The sequence below is a fragment of the Vombatus ursinus genome, unplaced genomic scaffold (genome assembly GCF_900497805.2).
Source record: "Vombatus ursinus unplaced genomic scaffold, bare-nosed wombat genome assembly UNPS02004184.1, whole genome shotgun sequence".
Taxonomy (NCBI): Eukaryota; Metazoa; Chordata; class Mammalia; order Diprotodontia; family Vombatidae; genus Vombatus; species Vombatus ursinus.
This window is the reverse complement of record NW_020943962.1, coordinates 296,497-317,830: the sequence shown is the minus strand read 5'-3', so window position 1 is coordinate 317,830 and position 21,334 is coordinate 296,497. Positions and strand designations below refer to the sequence as shown.

The following is a 21,334-nucleotide window of genomic DNA, read 5'->3' as shown; positions in this document are numbered from 1 at the left end:
TAAAAAATAGAAATATTGAGGAGATTCCTTCTTGTAAAGAGCTAACTGGGGTAGACAGCACAGAAAAGGAAGGCCAAAGTCCTCAGGCTACAGCAGTGGGACTGAGGCAAGGTGCGGTCCTTAGGCTAAGACAGTGGCCAAGCTTCTTCTGTGTCCCAAGAAAGTGCAGAGGACAAGGCCCTTGATTAAAACACAGTGATTGATTGGCTGCCTGAAACAGTCTCATGAATTTAAGAAGCCTTTATGAAGCAGTGGTCTGACTGTGCCCAATGAGGCATGCTGGGGCTGCTGGGCTGGCCTGGGCTAGGGGAATCCCAGGGGCTGGCCCTGCCAGTCTGACTGGAAAGAAGAGATGCCCTGGCTTGAAACAGAAAATGATAATAATGACGATAATGATGATGAAGATGATGCTGATGGGGATGATGATGATGGTGATGGTGATGATGGTGATGACGGTGATGGTGATGATCATGGTGATGTTGATGATGGTGATGGGGATGATGATAGCAGGTGTTAGGCTGCTCAGGTTAGAAGAGTAACAAGGATTCTCCAAAGCCAGAGAAGGCAGGAGATCAGGGTGCCAGGATCTCTGGGAGGAAAGCTTTGTCCAGAACAAGCAAGCATCTTGTTCTGGCTGGGTTGAGCTCAGATCTCTCCCCTTTGCCAGCCCCTGCACACACAGAAGAGAAGGGGCTGGTGCTGGAGCTGAGAAGGGTGGATATCCTTCCTGATTCTCATTTCCAGGGCAGCCCCTTGTCAAAGCTGCTCAGCAGCCAGCAGGAGTGCGTGTACACTCTGGACCCTCGGAAGAAGCACGTGGTGGGAGCTGTCTGCAAGGAGCAGCATCTCTTTCTGCCCTTCTCCTACAAGTATGCTTCCCTGGCCAGCAGTCCTCCTGGCTCCTGGCTTTCACTGTGTGCCCAGCCCTGGCTTGGGCAGAGATGGGGCAGGAAGGTCAGGTGAACAAGATTATCCAGAATATACTAGGGCCTCGCTGAGCCCAGTGGGGCCTGAAGCAGAGAAAGAGTTTGTCCTAGCGGAGAGGGTCCCGGCAGCTTGTACAGGAGGAAGGACACCCTGCCTGGGCTGTGGGATTGGTCCCCAGCCAATCAGCGGGCATCCATGGGGAGGCATGGGTGGTGACCAGGCAAGGCCAGAGTCTGGCTGAGGGTACCCAACCAGAGCCCTAAATACCATGAGGCCCAGTGAAGGGGACAGACAGGCAGTGCTTAGGAGCTGGGGTGGGCCAGGAGGTTGGGGCAGGCCTCCTGGAGGAAGCCTGACCGGAGCAGGCCAGGAAGGGTAGATGGGCAGCGTTTGGAGAGATGGTGACGGAAGGAGTTCAGAGCTGCACAGCTGAGGAGAGGCTGTATTCTGCCTTCCAGGAATCAGTATGGCATGATGGCCCACATCACACAGACCCTGAAACTTGAAGATACCCCCAAGACCAACAGCCGTTTCTTTGATGAAGGTGGGCTGTGTGGTTGTGGAAGGCTGGTAGAGGCAAGGCTGGGCAGTGGGGAAAGCCCAGCTTCTGGAGTCAGGGCATGTGGGTTCTGGGCCCCCCTCAGCGAGTGCTTGGCATCCTTCAGGTCTCTGTGCCTGTGCTGGACCACGTCCACAGTCATTGAAGGCTGTTCCCAGCAGCGTCTTTTGTGGATGGGGTAGACTCTGGGAGTGATAGGAGTGGGCACAAGAGACTGAAAGGGGTGCTGGGTGTGAGTGACCTGGTTCTGGCCCCATCAGCTTCCTTTTGACCTCAACCTGCCCTCCTTCTATGCCAGTTAGCATAAGTGATGATGGGGCCCTAGAGTTCAGAGTTGGGGGAGGGGTCTATAGAGATCCTCTTGTTATAGATTAGGAGTGTGATGCCTAGGGAGAGGAAGGGACCTACCCAATGGAGAATGAGTGGCAGGGAGATTGAATTTCAGCCCAATCTGCTGACAACACAGTGGATGGACTCTGAAAGTAGTGAACTCCCTGTGACCACCAGAAAGGGCCAACTGGTGACTCCGTGCCGAGGCATTGGTGGAGAGGCGGGTCCTCAGACCTGGGGACTCCTTCCAGTCCTGAGATCCTGGACGTGGCCCTTCCCCCTTCCAGATGCTTTTGAGAAGAGAGGCCTTGCCTTGGAGAGCTCGGAGGCTGCAGCCCCCACCAAGGAGGGAGGGGAGGTGGTTCTGAAGACCCTTGAGGAGCTGCAGAAGCTGTCAGCCTTGGAGCAGAATGAGCATCGAGCCAAGCTCTTCAGTAGGCTGGTTACCGGCCTGAGGGCCCTCAACGAAGAGGCCTTCACTTCCCTGTGGCCCAAGATGCTGGAAGTCTCGAGGTAACATCACCAGGGGCACCAGGCCTGCAAAACTGGAGTAGGAAAGGGGCGGGCCTGGGAGGGGCAGAGAGGACGAGGGACAGGCCTGTGTCTGGCATGACTGTGAAATCTAGAGGAGACTCTGGACTGGCCAGCAGCAAGCCTTGCAAAGGCCCTGGAGCTGGGCGGAGGACACAGAGAGACAGCCCAAGGCCCCCATTTTATCTAAAGGGATAGGAGCTAGGTAATCAGACAGCCAGATAGACTCAAAACCAGAGAGTGATTCTTCAGAGAGCAGGTAGTGGGTGAGAAAAGCCATGGAGGGGCAGGGGAGCTGGAGGGGAACCAGGTGGGGCAGGGCCTGGGGCTCACGCCAAGTGGGGACAGGTGAAGTGAAGGAGTGGCTCGTATTTAGCCAGCAAAGGTGAAGACTGGGGGCCTGGGCTGGGAGTGTTCAAGTATTTGTGCAAGAGGGATTTGCCTTGTGTGTGGCCCCAGGGGATAAAGCAGAGAGGACTGGAGGGGAGGAAGGTTTTTCTAACAACCGGAGCTGTACTAGCATAGAAGGGGTGAGCTCCCTTTCAGGCTGGATGACCACTTGTCAGAGAGATCAAAAAGGGGGCCCTTCAACTGGGCATAGTTTATCATAGATGTCCTCTGAGATCTCTTCTGCTGCTGTGAGGACACAGCCTTGCCTTCAGGGAGCTTAAGGAGACACCTACATATACATGGAGACCTGCCTAGGATCTCAGAATTGGTACTCTGGAGGTGGCCACAGGGAGCACCATCTGTGCCAACCTTGCCTTGGCGCTGCTGGAATGGGAAGCAGGCACAGCCCATATCCTTCAGGGAATCCCTGGCACCAGACAGCCTAGACCTGAGCATGCAACAATGGCACATGAGCCTATGGGCCCTGGGAACTGAGGGGAGGGTGATCGCTGCACTGGGGGGGTCAGGGAAAGCTTAAGTATGGGGGTGATCCCTGGATTGGGGGGCAGGGAAGGCTTAGGTAGGTGGGTGATTGCTGTACTGGGCAGTCAGGGAAGGCTTAGGCATGGGGGTGATCCCGGGATTGGGGGGCAGGGAAGGCTTAGGTATGGAGGTGATCAGTGCACTGGGGGGTCAGAGAAGGCTTAGGCATGGGGGTGATCACTGCACTGAGTGGTCAGGGAGAGTTCCATGGAGAAAGCAGGATTTGAGCAGGATCCGGAAGTGTGGGAAGGATTTGGCTGCCAGGCCAGAAAGGACTTCCCAGGGAGGAAAAGTTGGGCAAAGAGACCGAAAGGTCCAGAAGAAGGAATGAGATTTTCAATGGCCGTGGCCCAAGGAGCCATCAGCTGCATCTGCCGGGCAGGGCCTAGATATAGAGCTGTGGGCTAAGCCCTAAGGAACTTCCAGGGGTTAGCGCAGATGAAGCCCCTGCCTTCAGCGGGCTTCCAGTCTTCTGGGGGACAAAACCCCAGCTCAGAGAGCTCAGGTACACAGTGTTCCATGTTGTGTGCATGAGAGAGGGGTCAAGAGGGAAGGTCCTCCCTGGGAGGAAGCACTGGGGAGGCAGCCCGGGGCCAGCAGGTATCCAGGCTGGGCTTGAGAGGGTGGATGGAGAGGGAGACAAAGGTTTTCCAGGCCCACCAAGCAACCAAGGCTGTCCGTGTCTGGAGGCACGGTAAAGTTATTCTGTTGAGCTGGAGGGGCCAAAGAAGATGGATGAGTCAGGCCCTGTGTCCTCTTGTCTCCCCAGCCCCCTTGCCCTGCAGGCCCTGGTGCAGTGTGGACAACCCCATTGCTACTCACACATCCTGCACTGGCTGAAAACTGAGAAAGTCAACCCTTTGCTGATCGACGCTGCCTCGTACATCATGGCGCTGACTCCCAACCCCTCTGCCCAGAGGCTGCGGGAGATCTTCAAAGTGGCCCAGGAACGGCCAAGTCGCATCACTCTCTATGCCCTGAGCCACGTGGTCAACAAGTGAGTGCCCCCTGTTCCTGAGGGTGGGTCAGGGGCTTGAGGACGGCCCCTGGGCTCACTCAGCTCACCTTCACAGGGTACTCAAGATGGATAAAGCCTCCTTTTCCCAATACCCCTATGAGGTGGGCACCAAGGCTGGCATTAAGCCACGTGACAGGGGAGGAAACTGAGTCTCAGAGGAATGCAGCACCACTGACCAGGGTCTTCAAGGCCCTGCTAACTCTGCTCTCTGCCCCCCAGATTCCACCGACAGACGGCAACGGTGTCACAGGAGCTGAAGGAGGTCACTGACTACCTGATCTCCCGGCTTGGGAATGAGTGTTCGGGCAGTGAGGAAGCCGCCTACCTCACCCTCAGGGTACTGGAGACTCCCTAAGCAGAGCCCCATTGGCCGGCCTCATTGTCTCCTGCCTTCCTCTAATGGGGGGCCCTCTCCTTCTTCTCCTGACAGGTCATCGGCAACATGGGCAGAACCCTGGAGGAGGTGAGTCCAGAGCTGAAGGCTTCCCTTCTGAAATGCATCCAGAGTCCCACGCCCTCCCTCTCGGTGCAGAAAGCTGCGATCCAGGCTCTCCGGAAGATGGAGCTGACCGAGGAGGTGAGTCCGTGGCAGATGGCTGGCCTGGGGGGCTGAGGGACCCAGGGGCTGCTCCTAGGCCTGCCGTCCCCACTCAGTAGGCATTTCTGCAGCGAGATCGAGCCCTGGGCTCCCTCCGTCGGATGATGGGGGCGGCCTGGGGTGGCTTCCCCGGCCCAGCCTAGCCTCTGGGCAGGCTCCCCAGAGCATGGAGGTCAGGCGCCCACTGTGTCCAAGAAGCCCCTGACCCTCCCCATCTATTCTTCTCTATTCTCACCACCCCATTTGTAGCAAAGCAGACTCGAAACAAAGGCTATTTTCTTGATGGTCAGCTGACCAAAGGGGAAACGCAATGACCAGTAAATAATTCCTTTGGGTCCCTGGCTCCGGCCAGACCTGTCCTCTCAGTTTCACAGCACAAGAATTTCCTGAGTGCCTCCTGTGGGCTTGGGCCTGGGCTGGACTCTGGGCAGACCACTGGGAGAGGGTGGAGTGCCAGGCCCAGCCCCTGACCTTGGGCCTAGATATGGGATACCTGAGTTCAAATCCAGCCCCAGACTTCCTAGCTGTGTGTGACCCTGGGCAAGTCATTTGACCTCTGCTTGCCTCGGTTTCCTCACCTATAGAGTGAGGGTAGTAACAGCACCTGCCTCCTGGGTTGTTGGTAGGCGAAGAGGAGATACTAATTGCAAAGTGCTTAGCAGAAGGCCTGGCACATAGTAGGGCCTCATAAAGGTTAGCGCTCATCATTCTTCCTGTAATGAGTGTAATGAGCACAGCCCCATCTTTGTGGTGGTCTGCTTCAAACAATGCTTCCCTCACACCCACCCGAGGAGGCTGGGCGCTCACATCTGATTGGGCTCATTTGACAGAGAGGGAAATCGAGGCCCAGGACTTGGGGTGAGCCCAGGCTGTCTGGCTGGCCGGCCTGAGACAAGACAAGCGCCCCGCGATGACGCCAGCGCTCTGTGCCTTCTGTGACTGCAGGTGCACAGCGTCCTTCTCCAGACCTTCCTGGACAGCGCCTCCCCGGAAGAGAAGCGGCTGGCCGCCTACCTCCTGCTAATGAGGCAGCCCACTCGTGACACCGTCCACCGCGTGATCCCTGCCCTGCTGACCGAGAAGAGCGAGCAAGTGAGGAGCTTCGTGGTGTCTCACATCACCAACATTCTGGTCTCTGAGGACCTGAGTGTACAAGAGTAAGGAAGAGGAAACAGCTACCTGCACCCGCGGGGAGGCCTTGGTCACTGCCACGCTGGCTCCGTCCTCCATCTGCTCTGTGGGCCCCGGGATGCAGGGAGGGACCGAGGGGCCACCAGACACAGCGTAGGGGGGCACGCTGGTTACTGCCACGCCACCGTCACCCCGCTACCAGAGGGGACGTAGGGGTCAGGGTCATGACAGAGCATAGTGAGAGGCGAGGTCTTGGGATGAGGGCAAAGCAGACTTCCTGGAGTCAGCCTTTAAGACAGGCCCAGAGAAGCAAGGAGGGCATTCCTGGCTTTGAGGACTGTGTGAGCAAAGGCGTGGAGATGAGAAGCAGGAGGCGTTGAGGGTGCGAGGGCCTAGAGAGGAGGCAGTCAGGGGATGTTCCAGTGGGAAGGCCCGGAATGCTAGGCAGAGGGAGTCACTGAGGGTCTTTGAGCAGAGACCTGGCTTGGCCAGATTTGTCAGCCAAGCAGAAGCATTTATACAGCACTCACTGTGTACAAAGCGCTGGGGACACAAGGAGAGGCCACAGAGGATCCCTGCCCTCAAGGAGCACAGTCTAGGCGCTCCTAGGGGGACCACCTGGGAGCGCTGGGGACACACGAACTCTCACCATGGCAGGCTGGTCTCAGGGGCTGGGACAGGCAGCGGGAGGTGAGGACGCGCCAGGAAAAGCATCTTGCCAAGGGGTCTTTGAGCCGAGTCTGAGAGGAAAGCAGGAGATGGAGATGGGAGGGAGAGGGTTCCAGGTGAGAAAGATCTGGAGGGTCCTGGTGTGTAACAACATGAGGGTTGTCACTGAGGATGTGGAGGCGTCGGGGGAGGCGGCCAGGCCAAGAAGGGGCTTTGAAGGACCAGCACAGAATTCTGTATTTGGTCCTCAAGGTGATAGGGAGCTACGAGACGTTATTGAGTAGGGGGTGACACAGTCAGACCTGCCCTTTAGGAAAATCTCGTCAGTGACTGAGTGAAGAATGGACTGGAGTGGGGGAGATCTGAGACAGGCAGACCCTCCAGGTGTGAGGTGATGAAGGCCTGCCCCAAGGTGGGGGCAGAGGAGGGGGCCAGGGGGTGGGGATCTGCCCCCAGGGGTGGCGCTGTCAGAGGAGGGGGCCAGGGGTTGGGGGCCTGTCCCCAGGGATGGCTCTGTCAGAGGAGGGGGCCACGAGGGGGGGATCTGCCCCCAGGGGTGACGCTGTCAGAGGAGGGGGCCAGAGGGTGAGGATCTGCCCCCAGGGGTGACGCTGTCAGAGGAGGGGGCCACGAGGTGGGGATCTGCCCCCAGGGGTGGCGCTGTCAGAGGACGGGGCCAGGGGGTGGGGATCTGCCCCTAGGGGTGACGCTGTCAGAGGAGAGGAGGGGACGTATTGGAAAAGATGGAGATGACAGCTCAGTTCTGTGTCAGAACTCCAAGCCCGCCTGGGAGCTGCAGTGCCTTGGGGCATTCCCGTGAACCCTAATTTCCTTTGCAGCCTCAGAAGCCTAGTGAAAGAGGCTCTCCAGGACTCCCAGCTCCCCGCAGCCATGGACTTCAGGAGGTTTTCTCAGAACTATCAGTTCTCCAAAGCTTTTTCTATCCCCCGCTTCAGTCCCTTCTCCACCAAGGTGGAAGGGAACCTTCTGTTTGACCCCCACAATTACCTGCCTAAGGAGACCATGCTGAAAACCACGCTCTCCATCTTTGGCTTCCATCCCACTGACCTCTTTGAGGTACGTCATACACAGCCTGCCGCCTAGCATCCACGGGCAGAATGTGTCGGTCAGGCACCCCAAGGAGACGGGTGGGGGTGGGGAGCCTCTTTCTCCCCCCTTGGCTGCCCTCAGGAGCTCACCTCTAGGCAGAGAACTTTGGCACTGGCCAAACCAGGCCCACGGAAGGAAGGCACCCTTCCTACGTGGGCTCTCGGGATGGGCAAGGGCAGGAGGCTGCCACCTGTGCCAGGGAGCTAGCTCTTGGCGGGGCTGGGAGCTGCCCCATCTCATAGGGGCCTCCTGCCTTTACCACTCCTCAGAAGTAAGTGCTTCCAGGGGTATCTATCCTAGGGGATCCCAGCAGCTCTGTGCTGACTGTCTCGTCTCTCCTCAGGTCGGCCTGGAGGGGAAAGGCTATGAGCCCACCCTGGAGGCACTCTTTGGAAAGCAGGGCTTCTTCCCAGACAGTGCCACCAAAGCCTTGTACTGGGTAGACGGCCGAGTTCCCGACCCAGTCTCCAAGGTCTTAGTGGACCACTTTGGCTACACCAAGGAAGAGAAGAGGGACCAGGTACTTAGACCGCTGCCCTGCCTCAGTCACACGCCAGAATTCTTGCCCAGCTCTCAATCTCGTTGATGCTTCTCTCTGAAGGGATGCTGGGTCATTTTCTTTACTAATTTCCAATTGGTGTAAGAAGAAGAAAAACAAAATTCATTTCCCCTCTGCTTTAGGAAGGTCCCCGGGCAAACCAGGAAGCTCCTCCCTGCGGGGGGCCTTGCCCGCCATGGCTGCTTTCCATGGGGGGCTGCAGGGTTGTGATGCAGGTCAGCCTGGGCGTCTGCTTTGCTCACCTGTCCCATGGGTGGGCTTTGGACCCAGGCCACAGACTATTGGAATCTGGGAGCCAGAAAGGGCCTCATCTGACCATCCCTGGCCGGGAAGCCCCTCTGCGGCTTACCCAGCCTGTGGACGTCCAGGTTTTCTTCACACGCCTCAGGAAGGGGGCAGCTCTGTCAGGAAGGCTTTACTTCAGAAACCCCCAGGCTCCATCTTCCTCTTTGCATCTTGCCCCACCCCTGTTATTTCTGGTTCCAGCCCTTGAGGCCACGCTCCTGTTTCCCCAGAGTTTCTTCCACGGATGCTTAGACCCCTCGACCTCTGGTTCTCTCTGGGCCTCCCCCCACCCCCACCCCAACTCTGACAATTGTCTGGTTCTGCTGTTTAATGGGTGCTGGCATCCCGTCATCATCGGCTGGACAGGGACCTATGGTCATTGGCCTCTGTCTTCTTTCTCATGAATCTGCAGGACATGGTGAATGGACTCATGCTCAGTTTTCAGAAACTCCTCAAAGACTTGGGGTCCAGGGAAGCCCCCGAAGCCCAGGCCTACCTGCGCATTCTGGGTGAGGAGCTGGGCTACGTCAGGCTGGAGGACTTCAAGGTCATGGGCACGGCGCTGCTCAGGACAGTGAAGTCTTTGCAGGGCCTTCCTCAGATGGTGAGTGCCCGGGCCCTGGCGTCCTGCTGCTCTGACCTGGGAGCCGTCACTGACGGTGGGTGGGTGGGTACACAGAGAGCCCAGGCTGAGGCCTGGCCTGGTGGTCCCTCTGAGGGCCAGCACACCTGAGTCTGGGCCCCAGTCTGCAACCAGCAGGTGCCCACCTTTCCGAGGTGCCTGAAGGCACTGTTGTCTCTGTCCTCAGGACAGGGGTGCGAGGGTGGAAAGCAAGCTGCCCCCATGAAGAGGACTGCCCCAGGAGGGATGGGCCAGAGGAGAGAGGGAAGGGATCTAGGAAGGTCTGAGGAGGGAGAGGGCTTTTACAGACCTGGAGGCAATCCCAGAGGCTTCTGGGAGGAGGTGCTCCTGAGCTGGGCCTTAAGGCAGTCAAGGGATCTGGCTAGCAGAAATGAGGAAGGAGGCCGCTACATTTATTAGGCCCCTTCTAGCCTACTCTGCTGGAGGTGCTGAGGACGCAGGCACAGAGGGTGGCCCTATCCCTGGATACCTCATCCATGACTGATATTCTTAGGGGGCTGACGGCTGGTCAGTGTCAGAGGCAAGGCTCGAACCTGGCTCTTCTGGGCCCCGAGGCGCCCACCTTGTCCCACGGTCCCACACTGCCTTTCATAGTTACTACTATTATTACAGGGCTTAAAAAACAAAAACTCACCCAGAGCATAAGGGCATGTAGCAAAGCACCCGTCAGTGAGTCAGTCAATAAGTACTTATTAGGCACCTGCTGTATGTCAGCGCTTGTCCTCAAGGGGCTCCCAGTCTAGTTGGGGAGACAACATGCAAACAACCCTGTGCGGTCCAGCTGGAGGCAGGGCGCCCTGGAGGTGACCCCAGAGGGAAGGCGCTGGCATGGAGGGTCGTAGGGAAGGCTTCCTGCCAAAGGATGGAGGAAGCCGGGGAGGCAGGAGGTTAGGGGAGGAGGCGAGGGGAGGAGGAGGAGGAGGGACATGGACTGACATTACTTAGTTTCTGAGAGGGACTTTGGGTCACAAAACATGCTTTGAGTAAATACCATCCCATGATTGATAATGATGATAGCATTTACATAGCACCTACTGTGTGCCGGGCCAAGTGCTGTGCTAAGCACTTTACAATTCTCATCTCATTTGATCCTCATAACCACCATGGGAGCGAGGTGCTATTATTATCTCCATTTTGCAGTTGAAAAAACTGAGGCAGGCAGCAGTTAAGTGACTTGCCCAAGGTCACACAGCTAGTCAGTGTCTGAGACTGGATTTGAACTCAGGTCTTCCTAACTCCAGGCCTGGGGCTCTTATCACTGAGCTGTCCCAATCCAAAGGACACCATGTGCCAGACACCCCAGGCTTGGGTGCCCCTGAGCAGTCTTCGGGAGTCTTCAGAAAAGATGGGGTGTTCAGTCAGGCCAGGATGTGTTCACTGTTCCCCGGGAGCTTCCTGGCGGTAGTCAGGTGCCTGGACGGCCCCATTGTGCCGGGCACTCAGGTCATGCTGGGGGCCTCCCGGTCACTTACTGTATACCCCACTTATGTGGCTTCTTGGTGTACCCCCAGATTGCTGAGGCCCTCACCAAAGGCTCCAAGAATGACCTCTTTGTTCACTATATCTTCATGGAAAACACCGTTGAATTCCCCACCGGAGTCGGGCTGCCACTCCAGCTGTCCACATCTGGCCTGGTCACCCCTGGAGTCATGGCTGGGGTGAAGCTGCAAGTGACTAACGTGAGTCCTGGTGTGGGTGCAGGCGCGGGGCTTGAGAGGGCAGAAGGAAGGAGAAGGCGGAACCCATGAGAGGCTTGGGCATCCTTGCTAGGAGGGAGAAGGCATGGCTCCCTGTACCCTCGGCTAAGGCAGGACGAGCTGTGAGCTCTCGCCCAGGATCCCACAGCCAAGGCAGGCTCACAGGGGCGGGGGAGGCTTTGGGGATCCTGGAGGTCGGGCGCCCCTGAGAACCGAGATCCTCTGGTCAGCTGAGGTTTGGGGCAGGGGCCGGGCTAAGGCTCAGGTTCTTTCTGAGAGGGCGTCATAGATTCACAGGGTCCTGCAGGTGGCTACCTCTCCAAGGGCATCACAGCCAAGCCCCTGCCCTCTGCACAAGCACAGGCAGGGACCAGAGGCCTCCTGGGAGGCCTGAGGAGGCTGCAGAGGGTTCAGCCTGAGGTAGACCCCGCTCTCCCCTGCTCTCTCTTCCCCCAGATGCAGGCAGAGCTGGTAGCCAAGCCATCAGTGTCTGTGGAGTTTGTGACCCACCTGGGGGTCACCGTTCCAGACTTTGCCTGGAGCGGGGTCCAGATGAACTCCAACCTCTACCACGAGTCTGGCCTGGAGGCTCGTGTGGCTCTGACCAAGGGCCAGCTCAAGTTTGCCATCCCCGCTCCCAAGAACCGGGTCAAGCTCTTCAAAGCCAGGTAGGTCTCCCAGGCCGGGCTGCAGCGCCCGGGGTGGCCGGGGGACGTGAGGCCGGATCCCTGGCCCCACCCTCCTGGCAGATGCAGGGGGGCCCTGAGGTCTGCCCACCTCCCTCTCCACTCTCTGCAAGGAGGGAGGGAGGGGCTGGGTCTGCCTGAGTCGGGGTTCAAGGAGGCAGACCCTGTGAGGAGACGGCCTAAGAGCCCAGGCCAGCTGGGAGTGTGAGGACCCGGTCCTCGGCCTCGGGCTTGTGGGAGGGGTCCAGAGCTCACCAGCAGCTGTCCCTCTTTCAGTAACACCCTCCACCTGGTCTCCACCTCTACGTACTCCAAGGGGATTCCGCCCTTGATCGAGAACAGAAGATCCTGGTCAGACTGTAGACCCCTCTTCAGGGGCCTCAACTATTGCTCCACCCTGGCTTACTCCAACGCCAGCTCCATCGAGGCGGCCCCCTACTACCCGCTCACCGGGGACACCAGGTGCTGGCCCCCCCTGACCCACGCGGCCCCACAGGGTCTCCCCTTCGCCTGCCCAGCTGGTTAATGGGGGGCTGGGGCACTCCAGCTCCGCCTTCCTCCCTGGCCCTGCTGAGGATGAGTATATGGGGGTGGGGAGGTGGGTCCCTTCTCTTCTCTGGTCCTGTCTCCTCCCCCGGGAAAGGAGGGGGTGGGACCCCTCTACGGGGCCTCACTACCTCCCCCTGTAGCCCGGCCTCTCACGGGACCCCTGGGAAGCTCTAGAGGGGATGGGTGTGAAGGTGAGGGGCCTCAGCCTTATACCGTACAAGGGAGGGTGGTGCCAGGCATGGAAAGGCATGATGCCTGACCACCACAGTCGGGTCTACAAAGGGCTATGAGGTGACCCGCGCCTCACCCTCCACGTCTCCCCTCTTGACTCTGGGATCCCCAGGGTTTCCTGGGCTCTGCCCCAACCCCATGGCAGGGATGGGGGTGCAGCCAGTCCACCCTGGGGCCTGAAGCGATTGTCTCTGAGCAGCAGGTGTGACTGGCTCCTCATCCTTTCCTCAGGTTTGAACTGGAGCTCCAGCCTACGGGGGATGTAGAGGAATACACGGCGCTTGTGAATTATGAGCTGCAGGGGGAAGGGAGGAACTTAGTGGATCAGCTGAGGTTTGCTGTGCAGGCAGAAGGTGAGTGCCACCCTTCAGGGTATGTCCATGAGTGTGAGTGTGTCTGTGTGTGCGCATGGGTGTGAGTGTGCGTGGGTGTGAGTATGCTTATGAGTGTGCCTGTGTGTGAGTGTGCCTGGGTGTGAGTGTGCCTGGGTGTATGAATGAGTGTGAGTGTGTTTGTGTGAATGTGCCTGGGTGTGAGTGTGCCTGGGTGTGAGTATGCTTGTGAATGTGCCTGTGTGTGAGTGTGCCTGGGTGTGAGTGTGCCTGGGTGTGAGTATGCCTGGATGTGAGTGTGCACGGGTGTGTGTGTGCCTGGGCTTGAGTGTGCCTGGGTGTATGCATAAATGTGACTGTGTTTGTGTGAATGTGCCTGGGTGTGAGTGTACCTGTGCCTGTGTGCACATGGGTGTGAGTTTGCCTGTGCATGGGTGAGTGTGCATGTGTGTATAAGTGTTTGTGCTTGGGTGTGAGCATGCCTGTGTCTGCGTGTGCATGGGTGTGTGTGTCTGTGCATGAGTGTACATGCATGCATTGCAAGGTTGAGTATATGCACGTGTGTATGGTCATGAGTGTTCCTGCCTCCGGGCCCCCCCGCCCTGAGCAGGGGCCATATTTCACCTAGAGAGAGAGGGTGGCGGAAGGGAAGGACCCAGAGAAAGCCCAGTGTTTCCCTGGATCCACAGAGAGAAGTAAACATGGTTGGGGGCAGACCCAGAGATGGGGGGCCCAGCTAAAGCTGGACGCAGCGTCCTGAGTCAGGAATGACCTGCGGCTTCCTCAGGCTCGGCAGGTCAGATCTGGGCCTGACGGGGGATGGGACAGAGCAGTCAGGAAGGGACGCTCTTTCAGGACCAATGCCCAGTGAGGCCACGCTGACATTCAAATACCACCGAAGCCGCATGGCCTTGACCAGCGACCTCCAGGTGCCAGACTTGGAGGTGGACCTTGGGACCAGCCTGAGAATCCGTGATCAGTCAGATGAGGAGAATGTGTTCTACAGCCTCACCCTGGATGTCCAGGACAGAAAGACCACAGAAGCGACCTTTACTGGACACATCAGGTAACCCTAGGAGCGTCTCTGCCCCTGCCAGCCCAGATGGGAGCCCGCAAGATGGCCCAGGGCAGGAAGACCTGAGTTCAAATCCAGCCTCAGACTCCTAATAGCTGAGTGACCCTAGACAAATCACTTCACCTCTTTGCCTCAGCTTCCTCAACTGTAAAATGGGGATAATAACAGCTCCTCCCTTCCCACATGGTTGTGAGGATTAATGAGATAATATTTGTAAAGCACCACACCTGGTATACAGTAGGTACCATATAAATGGTAGCTGTTATTATTACTGCTGCCGACAGCTTTACTCCGAGCTCTTGCTGGATTCCACAAACCCGACTGAGGCAGGCCCGGTTTCCAGCCCCCTCCTCTTCGTCCAGGCACTCACACAGGACTTTGCACCCATGGCTTATGCTGACATGCGCTGTGGTCTGGTTCGGCTCTTCACAGGTGTGACCGGAAGGCACAGGGCACGGTGGGCATTGTGCTCTCAGTGCCCTTCCTGCAGGCCGAGGCCAGGAGCGAGACCCTGGTGCGCCGGTCCTCCAAGAAGCTTCTGATTCAGATGGACAGCTCCGCGACCGCCCTGGGCACGACCGTCTCCAAGAAAGTGGCATGGCGTTATGGTAAGGGCATTGCTGGGTGCCCCGGTGCCCACTGGGTACTCTCCGGAAACGCACCCACTAACTCCGTCTGCATTTTCAGATGAGAAGAAGCTTGAATTTGAATGGAATATGGGCACTAACACGGAGACCAAAAAGCTGGCATCCAGAGTCCTCACAGAGGTCTCCAAGTACAGAGGGAGCTTGCACCAATACTCACAGGACTGGCTGGACCGCAAGGTCGCTCACACGGACATGACCATTCGCCACATCGGCTCCAAACTGATAGCGGTGAGTGTGAGCCGAACTGGCCGTCGGTTGGCCTGGCTGGGGGGACGAGGGGACGCACACGCTTCTGGCCGGGCCACGGTGGCCAGGGGAGGCTGCACTGACGGACCTTCCTTCCGCGCCTGGTCGTGCGGAGCTCTGAGCCTTCAGCGGGGCTCGTGTCCCTGTACCTCACAAGGTGAAGGCCTCAGGCAGCGGAGGAGTGGATTTGGGGCATTTACTGGCCTGCTCCCGCGTGCCTGTGACCTCGTTGATTCGGGGGCTGCCTCCCAGGTGCTTCCTCCCACACCCTCCCCAAAGCGCGCCAGTGTCCTGGAGGCCTTGCTCTCCTCACCCTGACACGTGGTACCAGCAGAGGGCCCTAGATGTCCCCCCGTGGCACTAGGAGGCCCACCCATCCCCTCCTCCTGACATACCGTTCCCTAATGAGGTCCTTTCCTCCTGTTCTCCTTTGGAGTGAAGGAGAGGAGGGGACCCCAGCCCAGAGCCTCTCTGTTACCCTCACTGGCCGAGACTCATCTTGGGTTCTTCAGAGGCCGTGGTGCCCCAGCCCCCATGGGAGGGAGGGGCCTGGTAGAATGGTCATTGGAGATGGGGCTTGGCTTTTCATAGCATTCACACTCTATGTCTCCCATTGGGCAGCACACACCCACTGGGCCCTGATGCCCGCCGCCTGCAGCAGCCATCCCTGGCCCCAGCTCTGCCTGTTGGGCTCCAATTGTGCACAGAGCATCCTCCTCCTGAGGGGGCTGAGGGCTCATTCCGGGGCCTCCCCTTCCCCTGCCATGTCCACTCCACACCCTCCCCAGATCGTCCAGCGTGGCCCAGGCCTCTCCTAGAATCTTAACAGCAAATCTAGCCCTGCTGCCCTGAAACTGCTCTTCCCTCCCCCAGGCAACCAACACATGGTTTCAGAAGGCATCCCAGGGCCTTCCTTACGCCGAGACCCTGCAGAGGAAGCTCCAGAGTGTCCAGGAATGGGAAATGCCGGAGTTCCAGGTCCCTGACAACCTGTTCCTGAAAAGGTAAAGGAGGAAGAGAAAGGGTCTGCAGAGCTGCAGGGGTGGGCACCGCGGCTGAGTGAGCCGCTCGTGAGGCAGGCATTGGCAGGTCAAGAGGAAGACGGAAAGACCGTCTCCTAAATGCGGGAGTGCACAGAGTATTCTCCCCATTCTACAGATGAGCAAAGCAAGGCTAGAGAAGTTCAGCGACGGACCTAGAGCCACATTATTAGTTAGTTAGTTAGCTGGTTAGTGGCAACACCAGGACCAGAGCCGCGGTCCTTAGGTCTGCGCCCTTCCACTGCAGCCTCACCGCTCACTTGCTTGGTTGCTTACAGTGATGGCCGAGTCAGATACACGCTGAACAAGAATCACGTGAAGGTCGAGATTCCTTTGCTTTTTGGTGGGAAGTCACTGGAGCAGCTTCAGCTGAGCCGGGTGATCCGGACGTCGGCTCTGGACCTCCAGGCCATCGGGCTCCAGTGGCCGGCGCGGGAGCTCAAGCTGCCTCCACTGACCATCCCCAAGTCCTACCCCCTTAAGGTGCCCCTTCTGGGCATCCTGGAACTCTCCACCAACGTCTACAGCAACCTCTACAACTGGTCGGCTTCCTACACTGGTGGAAACACCACGGCCGACACGGCCCAGCACGTCAGCTTCCAATCCCGGTACCACATGAAAGCCAACTCAGCCCTCAGTCTTTTCTCCTACAGTCTGCAAGGTGAGCCAGTGCCCCACCTGGAGTCATCTTACCGGGGTTGGGGGGGTTCTGGGCATTGGCGGTGGTGCCCGTGCACTGGGTGATTAGGCATGGCTTCTGGAGTGAGGAGGGCCGGCTGCCTCTGCCTGGTCTGGGAACCCGAGGAGGGGACATCAGGGCCCTGACATGGGAGTGTTCCTGGAAGGGACTGGGGGTGCATCTCCTGCAGAGGAGAAGGTTTGGGGTCGGCGTGAGAAAGAGACCTTTGCCTGACTCCAGAGGCAGACCGCAGCCTGAGACAGGCAGCGGGGCAGATGTCCAGAGCCCTTTTCTGTGCTAGACACTGGCTGGGGTGCCACATCACTACAGAAAGGCAAACTCTCCAGGAAATAGGAGGGCAATGGGCCCGGGGCCTGGGTTTCTCGCTCCTTTTACAAACCTAAGGCTCTTGGTTAGGTAGGATGGGGTTTGTTCATAAAATGTCATGTCAGTTGTGTCTGACTCTTCATGACCCCCTTTGGGGTTTTCTTGGCAAAGATACTGGAGGGGTTTAACATTTCCTTCTCCAGTTCATTTTACAGATGAGGAAACTGAGGCAAGCAGGTGACTTGCTCAGGGTCACACAGTTAATAAGTATCTGAGGCTGGATTTGATACTGGAGTGGTTTGCTGTTTCCTTCTCCAACTTATTTACAGATGAGGAAATTGAGGCAAACAGGGTTAAGTGCCTTGTCCAGGGTCACACAGCTAGTAAGTGTCTGAGGCTGGATTTCAATTCAAGTAGATGAGTCTTTGTGACTCCAGGCCCTTTAGAGATGTGAAAAACTAGAAACATTTCAGGAAGACAGTTCCTTCCACAAATTTACTAATTTTTCATAGAATACACGAAAGCCAGCTTTAGCTTCTTTGCCAGGTTTTTCCATCATTTTTATGAGCCTTCATGCCCCTATGTAGATATGACCTAAATATTGCAGTGGTATGAGTTTTCATCATAGACCATAAGCTTCTCAAAGGCAGACACTGCATCATTCTGCACCTTCGTCTCCCAGTGCCTTCCCCGGAGCAGAGGCTGAATATGTCTGGCAAGCTGGGTTAGATTAACTCTTCCCCCAGGCACAGTCAAACCTGTTTCCTTCCCTCCAAAATGAACACATGTATTCTCTCCATGGACATCTCCCACTCGCCTACAGCAACCCACACAGATTGCTTCCTCCTCCAGACAATGCCTTGCTTGGTGCCGAGCAGACACACCTCATCTCATGTAGTCTATCCATCTGTCCATCCATCCACTCATTCATCTATCCATCCTTCCATCTATCCTTTCATCCACCCATCCATCCATCCATCCACCAATACATTCATCCATCTATTCATTCCTTCCTTTACCTACCCAGCTATTCATCTATCCAAACATTCCTTCCTTCCTTCATCCATCTATCCAAGCATGCATGCATGCATTCATTCATTCATTCATTCATTGTTTCAACAAGCATTTATTAAAATATCTACTATGTGCCATCCATTGAGCCCAGTCCTGAGGCCCCACAGACAAAAATGAAATGGTGCCTTTGGGTTTGAAGAAGCTTCTCTTGTATTGTATAGACACCAAATAGGCCCAGGGAAATAAGTCCATGCTATATACTGAAGAAATATAAAGATATTTGTGGGGTTAGGAGGGGGCAGAAATAGTCACAACTGAGAGGACAGGACGGCCTCAGGCAGGAGAGAGCCCTCATCTAAGTCTTGAAGGAAGCGCGATAGTTGGACAGGTGAACATGAGGAGGGAGAGTATTCCAGGCTTAGAAGATTTGGCCTCTGCCAAGGCAGGGAGGTAGGAGGAGGGTCTTGTATGGATGGAGAAGAGGAAGTGGCCAGAAGGGGAGGACCCTGCACTGAAGGCAGGGGGATGAGTATCTGGGGAGCCTCGAGGGCTTTTTGTGGACTTATGACAGGGGCCACCTCCACCTCAGGCTTCTGGACAGTCCCTTTGGAAGGTGTGTAGAGGATGAGCTGGAGAGGCAGGGAGGCAGTGAGGAGGAGGGCGAGGGAGGCCACTGTGACAGCAGAGGACGGGGCAGCAGACGGGAGGGTACGTCAACAGGACCTGGTGTTGGTCCCCAGCCTCAGCATCGCCTTGCCGGGGTGGACTTGAATGGCCCAGAGCACAAGGCTCCTGGCCTGGCCCTCTCTCCTCCTGCCTCCCTCCCTTCCTCCCAGGGTTAAGGCCACAAGAGCCATACACAGGCAGCAGAAAAGAGGAGACACAGTAGCTGCTTGGGGTCCCTGCCACAAAACCAGCCCAACAGGGATGTCCCAGGGGAAGGCATTGTGTGCACACATCCGTCCAGGCACTCTAGGGGCCGCCTGGGGAGTGTCCATAGCAGGGGGCGGTCCCTGGAGGCACAACTGGTCTGGAGGTGGGCTTGAGTTCAGCCACAAAGGATAGCTAGGTAGAGAGAAGAGAGGAGGCCAGCCATTGAGAGTGACCTGAGCAACGGCTCCCAGGCAGGTGGGAGTAGTGGTCAGTCTGGAGGGGGTCCGAGGATGAGGAACCACACGTTCCTGTAGTGCTCCAAGGCCTGTGGAATGCTGTCTGCCTGGCAGCCTTGTAAAGCACATGGTCATTCTATTCAGTCCATCTTACAGATGAAGAAACTGAGGCATAGAAGTTAAGTGGCTTTGCTAGTAGGTGGATAGGGTGTATCTGGGGGAGTGATGGCAGGTACCATGACCCTCCCATGCAGGTTGGGGGTCCCATGACACATCTGGAGTTGAATGTCCTCTGGCATCCCCCTTTTTGTGGAAGGGCCAGCCGTCCTCTCTCTCTCTGTCCACTCCCCACCTAGGCAGGGTCATTCACAGGCCAAGTCTTTGTTGTTGTCTATGCCAGATTCCCTAATCTGCATCTCTAGCCCTGACCTCTGTCTTGAGCCTCTGACCCCTCAGACTCTCCACATTCCAAGCCGAGCTCTGCCTTTCTTTCTAAGGCTCCTTAGGACTCCATGCTTCGTCCTGATGCCCTCCCACTGCCCCAAGGTCGGGACCTCTGCCTCATCTTGGTCTCTTCCCCTCTTTCTCCCCCCCAGTCCAGCTGGTTCCTAGGCCCCGTCTCTACCATCACAGCAACGCCTGCAATGTCCATCTCCTTCTCTCAATTCCCATGGGCACAGCCTCCTTGCTGGCCTCCCTACCTCCTGCCTTCCCCTCTGCAGGCCATCCTTCATCCTGATGCTTTTCTGTGATTTCTGGACTCAAACCCAATCCAGTGCCTACTGAATAGTGTCCAAACTCCTTGTGCCCTTCACCCCCGGCACCTTCCCTTTCTAGGCTCCCCTCTCCCTAATGCCCTCGATGGGTACCCCATATTAGCCACACCTGACATCTCTGCTTTCCTTATTCTGAACCTTATGCCTGAACCACCTTGCCCCTCCCCTCTGTCTGTTGAACTCCTGGCTATTGCTCAAGGCCCAGCTCAAAGGGACCCTCCCTCCACGAAGCCGTTCCTGGCCTGCCCTGTTGAAAATGAGCCTTCCTTCCTCCACCCTCGTCTCTTCTGGGCTGTGGTCCTGGATTTATTAGATGGAGGTTATAGATTTGGGTGGGGGCCACCTTGCCCTGACTAGGTCTAATGCTCCATAAGGGCAGCACAGGGACGCAGCACCCCGCCCAGGCACACCTCCTCGACGTTTGCTGAAGGAATGAAAAGACTGAACGGCTGCCTCCCTTGCTCGGCCTGGTTTGTCTTCCTCCTTTCTCTTCTCTCTGTGTGTTTGTCCTGGGCTTCTTTCTCCTCGGGGCCCAGCCTAGGGTCTGACCCAGACACAGTAGGATGGCATCTGCGTCATTCCAGTCAAGTCAAGGCAACGAGCATCATCTGACAGTCCAGACGACGAGTCCGGTCTGTAGAGGATCTCCATGACAGGGTGGGCTTTGGATTTGTCCCGACTCTGCCGATGGCGGCTTAGGGCTTGGTCTTTGGGAGAGTTTCATGATGGAGCAATGGAACATAAGGCTTCATGTTTAGAGCCTCCCCTTTCATCCAAAAAAAAAAGAGGTTTTACAGAAAAGCCAGGGACAAGAACGGAGCAGTATGAGACCACATGGGCAGGGTGCAGAAGGGTGTGGCCACAGGGATGAGGTGATAGAGCCTGGATTAGGGTCAGAGTAGGAAGATGTTCAAACCAAAACCCCCAGGGTCAGCCCTGATGAGGCAGTTTGAAAAGTCCAGTTTTATTGACCCGGGGTGGTGGGGAGCGTCACTTTTCCGGCTACTTACCACTTAACACTTTAAGCAGCCTGACTACGTTTCTTCAAAACTCCATGCTTTCTTTTGGGTGGGTCCCAATTTCTTCCTCCAAGGCCCATCTGGGACCTACCTGGTCTGTGGTCCTTGGGAGTGGCCCTAGACTGTTCGATTCCCAGCTGGCCCACGTTCAGAACCCCCACAGTCGAGCAGAACCTGCCAGAGCTCGGGCATTCCCTCCCTCCCTCAACCAATCAGCAGGTATTTATTGTGGACCTACCAGGTGCATGCCTGTGCTGGCCTCTGGGGCTGCATGTTCAGAGAAAGAGATAGTCCTCGCTCCCCAAGGGCTTCCATTCTGATGGAGAGGCAACACGGGCACACACGCGCGCACACGTGTGTGTCTGTGTGTGCGTACGCATGCGTGCAGAATAAGCATCTAGTGGTCATTCCACAAGCTCGTTAGGAAGGGAGTGCACTGGCCAGAGGGGAAGGCTGGACTGGGAGTAGGATGGGAGCGGGCCTCCTTCTGTGCCCCTGGAGAGGACTTCCCCTGCTTGTGAATCTGGAGCCTCCCACACGCTTCCCTCTCCTCCATCAGCACCACGCAGCCATCATTTTATCTTCCTTTGGTGGCATGGAGCCATCTTGTGAAC

General features: G+C 57.0%; 1 protein-coding gene across 2 annotated transcripts in view; it reads left to right on the top strand.

Moving 5' to 3' along the window:
* LOC114053886 (apolipoprotein B-100-like) overlaps positions 1-21,334 on the top strand; it is a 41,492-nt gene that overhangs the window by 6,135 nt on the left and 14,023 nt on the right. For both annotated transcript variants that reach the window (XM_027877005.1, XM_027876997.1), the window contains exons 7-25: positions 745-869; positions 1,386-1,471; positions 2,104-2,329; positions 4,050-4,277; positions 4,518-4,635; positions 4,729-4,875; positions 5,842-6,053; positions 7,536-7,773; positions 8,150-8,326; positions 9,063-9,254; positions 10,805-10,972; positions 11,447-11,658; positions 11,953-12,138; positions 12,688-12,809; positions 13,644-13,854; positions 14,296-14,471; positions 14,551-14,738; positions 15,630-15,760; positions 16,075-16,457. In XM_027877005.1, coding sequence (XP_027732806.1) covers positions 745-869; positions 1,386-1,471; positions 2,104-2,329; positions 4,050-4,277; positions 4,518-4,635; positions 4,729-4,875; positions 5,842-6,053; positions 7,536-7,773; positions 8,150-8,326; positions 9,063-9,254; positions 10,805-10,972; positions 11,447-11,658; positions 11,953-12,138; positions 12,688-12,809; positions 13,644-13,854; positions 14,296-14,471; positions 14,551-14,738; positions 15,630-15,760; positions 16,075-16,457 — 3,526 coding nt within the window. The remainder of the gene's footprint in view (positions 1-744; positions 870-1,385; positions 1,472-2,103; positions 2,330-4,049; positions 4,278-4,517; positions 4,636-4,728; positions 4,876-5,841; positions 6,054-7,535; positions 7,774-8,149; positions 8,327-9,062; positions 9,255-10,804; positions 10,973-11,446; positions 11,659-11,952; positions 12,139-12,687; positions 12,810-13,643; positions 13,855-14,295; positions 14,472-14,550; positions 14,739-15,629; positions 15,761-16,074; positions 16,458-21,334) is intronic.